Source organism: Protobothrops mucrosquamatus, unplaced genomic scaffold (assembly GCF_001527695.2).
Source record: "Protobothrops mucrosquamatus isolate PMUCROS unplaced genomic scaffold, P.Mucros_1.0 scaffold_225, whole genome shotgun sequence".
In the NCBI taxonomy this organism is placed as follows: domain Eukaryota; kingdom Metazoa; phylum Chordata; class Lepidosauria; order Squamata; family Viperidae; genus Protobothrops; species Protobothrops mucrosquamatus.
The window spans coordinates 967607-975317 of NW_015386301.1; the positions used below are offsets into that span (position 1 = coordinate 967607).

The 7711-nt window shown below is 33.1% G+C and overlaps 1 protein-coding gene across 1 annotated transcript in view; it reads right to left on the reverse strand.

Moving 5' to 3' along the window:
• The window catches only part of PTPRD (protein tyrosine phosphatase receptor type D), a 282311-nt gene that overhangs the window by 133501 nt on the left and 141099 nt on the right, over positions 1-7711 (reverse strand). The window contains exons 9-11 of the mRNA XM_015828512.1: positions 5924-6068; positions 3250-3555; positions 2252-2445 (exon numbers count right to left, since the gene is read on the reverse strand). Of these exons, the coding sequence (XP_015683998.1) occupies positions 2252-2445; positions 3250-3555; positions 5924-6068 (645 nt within the window). The remainder of the gene's footprint in view (positions 1-2251; positions 2446-3249; positions 3556-5923; positions 6069-7711) is intronic.

A 7711-nucleotide genomic window follows, 5' to 3' on the forward strand; every position in this document is an offset into this window, starting at 1 on the left:
GTAAAAAGCTCAGCTTTAAAAATGCTGACCCTGAGCCAATACCAATGTATATTTTCAGAAAAATGCAAATACATATTTAACTTGGCATTTCATCAACTGAAATGAACAACAGGTTAGGGACTAAAAGAAAAAGTGTTTGATAGCAAATACATAAAACAGCGGGCCTGAGGAAAGCTGAGTTAAGCAAATGAAAATGATAACCGCTTTCTTTAAAAAAATATATTTTGGATACACTGCAAGATCAAGTGAGGCAATTATATAAATTTAACAAAACTTAAAAAGCAAAAGCATTGCATCAAATCAAAACAAAGTTGGGTGAAAAGTATTAATCCATGCATATGTGCAAGCAACCAAAAATTAAACATTAAAACCATCATACTTTGGCGGGGGAAGGCAATCAGTTTTACTCACATGTTCAGTAGTATCATCATATTCCCACTGATTGAGAGTAAAGAATGTTGGGAAGAAAAACAAAAGAAATGAGGAGATATTTGTAGGCTATTGAAGCATATTTATCCTTTTCAGGATAACCATATATGAAAACTAACTAGTAAAATCAGTCTGAATTTAGAAAAAAAACCCTATGAATTTAGGTTTCTCTTTTGATGGTACATGAATAGTGGATGATATTTCTGAAAAAAACATACATCCTAGTTTGAAGTGTTGTTAGTTTATAGCAATGCTTTATGACAGCATTAGTTCAAACTGTTGAGATATAATGAAAGGCTACATTTTAGTTAATCATATGCTACTAAGCCATGTTCATTTCTATTTTACCCTGTCCAATTTAATTCAGCGCACCTGTTTAGATTAATAGAGGCAATTTATATGTACTTGATACTTCATACCAGTAATGGAACCATATGACCAACAGCACACTCTGCTCTTTCTATAATTTAAAAAAAAAGGAAAAAAAGAATTTGAACTAGAGCCATAAAGGGCTGCATATTTTCCAAGTGGGAAAAATCTGTTTAAAGAACAGAGGTACAATATAATCATATTGTTCTCGTTCTAATCCCTGGAGATTCACAATGATCCAAAAGCATTAACAAGTTGTTCTAAATGTGCTAAAACATTTGATATGAATAAGACTTACAAAGATGTTAATTTTTAATACAGAAATTGGAGGGCATTAAATCATTACATGAAAAAATAGTATTGTTTTCAGTAAAGTAATTTTATTGAATTGGAGTTTAAAATATTACAGATGCCATAAAGTTGTTCCATTTAAACAATTCTTCTTTGGTTATAATATATGATGGTTACATATTGCTACATTTCAAAACATAATTAACCATGAATGAAAAAAGCTTTTAATACTTCATGGTTTACGATATTATCGGAATGATTTCAGGCTCCAAAGCTCATAAAATATATGTAATTAAAAATCTGTATTTTTAAAGCTTATTTAATATGGACAAATTTGCATTATGGAAAAATAGATTTTCTATGATTTTTTATATTCTGTAAGAAAGAATGCAATGTTGTTTCAGTTTATCAATATATCATCCTAGGCTTTTCTTTAAAAAAACAAAGCATCTCATATACTATTAGATCAATTCCTATTCATTTCAGGCACAGTTCTATTTATTTGAAATATATCACTGAGTTCTACTATATTATTTTCAATCCCTAGCTCACTTGCATATATTACCATATCATCCAACCAAATTGATGTAGTTCAATGCTGAAATTTAAATGTGCAATATTCATTTATATATTAATATAATTTAAAATACTTAACATTACCTGGATTACATGCATTGAGATAAAAATATAAATGCAGAACAGAATCTATGCCCAAATCATAATGAACTAAAAAGTGATTATTGTTTCAGTGCATAGGAAGAATGCATGAAATATGAAATAATGTCATTCTACTAATATACTGAATAGTTTGTACTGTATAAATATGACACTGCCCAGATAACTGCACACATCTACTGTGGAAGAACAAGAGAGCTTCCACTTTGCACTACGACAAACATGTACTTTGATTTAAAAATAGCATATGTTTCAGGTTTGTTTTCCTTCCATTACAACAATATATCCATGTCTAGAAATAATATTTACACACAGAATAGCACGGTAGCCTGATTATCTGGTTATAGATTGAAGCATTCAGAATTCTTTTAGAAATAATGTATTGAAATAGAAAGAAAACATTTAAGCTGTTAATATAAAAAAAGAAAAGGCTATTGTATGAATATCTTGCTTTTCTTATCTAAAGAAACTGAATATAATTCATTACCTGTGCATCAGCCAACATGATATCCTTCAGCATAGGTTGGCCCCTAGGCTCTCCATTTTCCATCTTCACATAATGCACCTGGTAGCCTCGGATTTGGCCATGCTGCTTATTGGGCACTGGAGAACGCCATGACACTTTAACAGATGTAGAGTTGACAGCCTCAACCTCGACTTTTCGAGGAGGACCACTAGGAACTGGAACATATCAGTGGATAAAAGAATTACAGGCACTTGTCCCAAATAATCAGTCTTTTTTTTTCTTTTTCTTTTCTTTTTAAAAGGAGACCCCACAAGCCTTTCTTGAAGAATACAAATGAAAACACTACAAAACTGTTCTACATTTCAGTGAAAAGATCAAAAAACATGACTGATGCAAAAATGGAAGAAAAAAGAGTATTAGAGAAATAGAAAAACATGTAAAAATGTACAAAAGCCAAGGAAGATGCTTTGAAACTCAAAGCATTAAAGCACAAAGAAGTTATTTTAGTAATCAAAATAATACAAAACCTAAAAGACTTTTAAAATGCACTATTATATCATTATTTCTTCAAGGGGGAAAAAGGCAATAGCAGCGTGCAATTTGTCTTCAAAGTTCAAATATGAAAAACATATTTCAAAATATTTTAAAAATTGAGAAGCATCAGTTTCCTCAAAGATACAAATACTTTATAATATGTGCAAAGACAGAATAAAATCAGAAGATTTTAAAAAAGAGGGGGAAAAATCTAAAAAAAAAAATCCATAGAAGAAAATATGTCATGCACATTGGGGAGAGCACTTTAAAGAGTTCTTTATGTTGTTCATAACATTTCTATTTTTTGCTTTTTGTTGTTGCTGCTTTTAAAAACACAGGAAGCAGAAAAAGGCATTTGGATTTAAAATATCCGTTGAAATAGTTCTGGGGAAAAAAGATGAGCAAGGAAGGGAAGGAATACTTAGATCATACAAAGATAGGAGATTGAGAGAAAAAGTCAAACGGATGGGGTGGAAGAAACATACCATCTTCATCTGTCCGAATAAATACAGATTCACTCTCTGGGCCAGGTCCGACATCAGTGTGGGCTGCCACAGAAATGCGATATTCAGTCCATTTTTCCAACTGTTCCAAAAGGTACTGTGTAGTATCCGGAGTAATTCCCAAAATTTCATGGGTCTTGTCATCTTCTCCATCAGTTCCAGTGTACTTGATGGAATAGGAAGTGATAATTCCATTCTGTTTTTCCACTGGAGGAGGTTGCCAACTTACCAAAATACTAGTGGAGCTGGGGCTGTTGCAACTAATGTCTTGAGGAGGAGCTGATGGCTCTAATTTCAGTAGTGGGTTAAAGGAGGATTTGAGTGAAAGGAGAGAAGTGGTTGAAGAAAAAAATGAACAAAAAGAAAGAAAAATAAATAATAAAGGGCAAACCAAGGAAAAATAAAAATTAAATTTAGAAATAAAGTATTTAGACAGTCTTATGAGCCTTGGCTTATTAACATGAAACAACTGAAAATGAATTAACTAAAAAGTGGAAAAGGATGTTGGGGGAAATACATGAAAATGAGCCTTAATTTGTTGTTACCTACCTGTGATTAATGATTCTTCTTGAAATAAAAACATCAAACATGATACTTCTATGTATGTATATATGTATATACATCTGTAATATTACTTATGTTTACTAGTCTTTCTCTTTCTTTCTTTCTTTCTTTCTTTCTTTCTTTCTTTCTTTCTTTCTTTCTTTCTCTTTCCCTCCCCATCTCTCCTTCCTTTCTTTTCCTTTCTTTTCCATCTTTCTTTCTTTTCCATCTTTCTTTCTTTTCCATCTTTCTTTCTTTCTTTCTTTCTTTCTTTCTTTCTTTCTTTCTTTCTTTCTTTCTTTCTTTCTTTCTTTCTTTCTTTCTTTCTTTCTTTCTACCAATTTATCTACTGTCCAGTCTTTCCTGCACTGTTCAGTTTTGAAAAATCAACATAGAAGTACTTGAATTTTCCATTTTTCCTTTTTCTACCTACTCTGAATTTTAAATTAATATATATATATTTATTCAAACACAATTGTAGCCAATAAAATGTAAAACATGCAGAATCAGAAAGGAGTTTTCATTTGTCTTAATCAAAGATTTACCTACCATGAAAAAGTGACATGGCTGTTGGCTCTGACTGTAACTGGTACTTACCATAAATGAAGATACGTTTAATATTTTAGCTCCTCTTGGAAAAACCTTGGCTAGCAAAGAATTGAAATCTACTAGCAATTTTATAATACATACACCACCCAGTCAACCCACACACAATACAAAATTACTAGAACATAAAAAGTCGATTGGTTAAAAAAGGCAAAATAATTTGATTAATATAATGCACTTAACTTAAACATTAATCCTTTCTACCCAAAAACTCAAGTGAGTATTTTTAATAGATAAATTTAAACTAGAACTTTAGTTTATTAGTGAAAATTTATTACTAAAAATTATAGGAAAGCTTTTATTAGATTACTTACATTCATTCTTATATATCACATTAAACTTGAAATTGATTCCTGACCCCCAACTCTCAACATAATACTTGGAAGTCCCATTAAGTTTTATGTGGACACCCCAACTTTGTTTTACTGTTTAATGGACAACAGCAAAGTAGAAATAGTTATTTGATGAAAATTCATTATATGGACCTGGTAATTTTAAATAAAATGTTCTATGAAATGGTTTGTCCCTCAACTTAATTCTTCAAATCTTATTCCTCATGTTTCAGCACAGGGAACACAATTGCTGTTATTTCTGATTGGACAAAGTTGTGATGCTAATATCTGTTTTCCTTATCTCCTAAAAGGGATGCATTAAATCTTTTTTTAAACTTTTGGACCTACTTTTGTATGAAGCATATTTGATCTTTATTTGGCAAGAGGTCTATATGGAAAAAAGCAAAATTTCCAAAGTTTGAATTAATGTTGTATCAGATGCCCTGCTAGAGGATATTAAATGTGTTATGAAATAAAACTATCCACTAGAAGACTGATATACCTACCTTGAAAAACTATTTTTCTATAGATATTTATTACTGTCCCCACTGAGTAACTTAGAATGTCCTTGTTTCCAGTGATAGCCATTTTAAATTTCCTAAAAGATCTCAGAATGAGCTTCCTAAAGAAAAATAGCAGCGACAAAAATATCCTTAGAACAACGCTTTGTGGATCTCTCTCTAAGGATAAAAAAAATAATGAAGAGCCATGGTGGCACAGTGGTTAGAATGCAGTACTGCAGGCTAACTCACTGCTCACTGCTAGGAGTTCGATTCTGACCGACTCAAGGTTGACTCAGCCTTCCATCCTTCCGAGGTCAGTAAAATGAGGACCCAGATTGTTGGGGGCAATATGCTGATTCTGTAAACTGCTTAGAGAGGGCTGTAAAGCACTGTGAAGCAGTATATAAGTCTAAGTGCTATTGCTATTGCTATAAAAAAAATATCGCTGGTAGAATATATTTTTGTTTAGTCCTGCAATTACCAGTGGATGTTTCTGCTTGGAACCTATAGAGCAAATCTCCACATGTTACCAGAGATTATGGTGAATGTGAGATGCCCTTATTTTGCATGCTTAGACTTCTTTGCAATATAATAATGTAATAACCACACCTTCTGTGCTTGTCAACTAGAAGAAATATAAGGGAAATTAAGAAATCAAGGAGAGGCACCTACTTGACTGCATTGTTCTCGCTGAAATTTCTGTTGTTGATGCACCAAGACCTTGTGGAGATCGTGCAGCCAAACGAAAGTAGTATAAGCTATTTGGTTTTAGGCCTTGCAAGTGATAAGATGTTGCTGGATCAATAGAAATTCTCTGCTGAATGGTAAATAACCAAAAAGGGAGAATAAATTTATACTAATTTGTGATTCCAATCAAACTTTTTCTAATATTCAAGCATAATATTAAGTATTTTACAACAGAAACTGAACATTACCAATACTACTATATGTAGCTACAACTCCATGCCTGAAAACCATATTATCTGAAATGCCGTTCTTGTGCTGACAAAACTGCACATGGCTGGTAGTAAAAAGCACCAACATAGACACATCTACATAGTAACAATCTACATAATGAAAAGTCCTAAGGAAGCAATCACTACATTTCTTCCATCTACAATTTATATAAATGGAAATCTCTTTCAACTAAGTCTAAGTTATTAAGACACGAAGAAACAGATTCTTCAAAATCACTGCTCTGTGAGTCACTTGCTCTGTAAATCATACAAATATACTTCTTAGAAATAAATTCATATACACAGAGAAACATATATATATGTGTGTGTGTGTGTGTGTGCGTGTGTATCTATATATATACATATATATACTGTATACACACACATATACACACATATATTTATGCCTATATATGTGTGAATGTATATATGTGGATGTGTGAGTGCATTCACACACACACATATACATATATACACACATACCTATACCTATATGTATACATATAATCACCTACACACAAACACACACACACACACACACACACACAGTCAGACTAGACCCTGCAATTTTCTTGGCAAGATATTGGAAGTGGTTTGCCACCGCCTTCTTCCTAGGGCAGAGAATGTGTCATTGCCCCAAGGGCATCCAATCAGTTTTATGCCTAAGGCAGGACTAGAACTCGTGGTTTCCTGGTTTGTGGTCACATGCTTTTAATTGCTACATCAAATTGGATCTTTACCTCATATATATGTATGTATGTATGTATGTGTATATATATATATTAGGCAATGTCCTGAGAAAGTCTTCCATTCATGTCCTCTGCCTTTCTGTTTAACATCTACATGAAACTGCTGATGAGATCAGTAGTTTGGGATGCAATATAATCAGCATGCAGATGATATCAAATGATATATTTTTGTCTTGAGGCCATTCAGATAAAGTTGTGTCTGGAAGCCGTTGGGATGGAAAGGAACAGATAGAGGCAGAGCCCTGCTAAAATCAAGTTGCTGTGATCCCCTAGATTTAGGAATTGGTCACCTTTGATCTTGGATGAACTGTCACATCCCCATTTGAGACTAGGGAGCTATGGGATTCTCCTTACAACTCCTGCTTGAGGATCAGATGACAGCTTTGACCAGAGTCTTTGCACAGAATGGGGGCATTCCAGGTCTCCTGCATTAAGCAGAGTCATTTGGTGGATCCCTGGAGGCATGTGTACAATGTTTGGAACAGCTTCCTGCTGAATATTCACATGGTCACACCTGACAAGAATTCTGCAAATCTTTAAAAATCTCCTTTGCTCTCACACATAGGTTTAGACTGTTTGTAAGCCCAGTTATTGAGTTTTGGTGTTTTCCCCCCACCATACTTGTTTTCAACTGAGGGAGGGCATTCTTCTCCTTTCATTATGTAACACATCCATAATCCTTTGGGAGTTGGGCAGCCTTCTAAATAATGATCATCATTATCATTATCATCATGTCTATGTCAGGATAAGATATC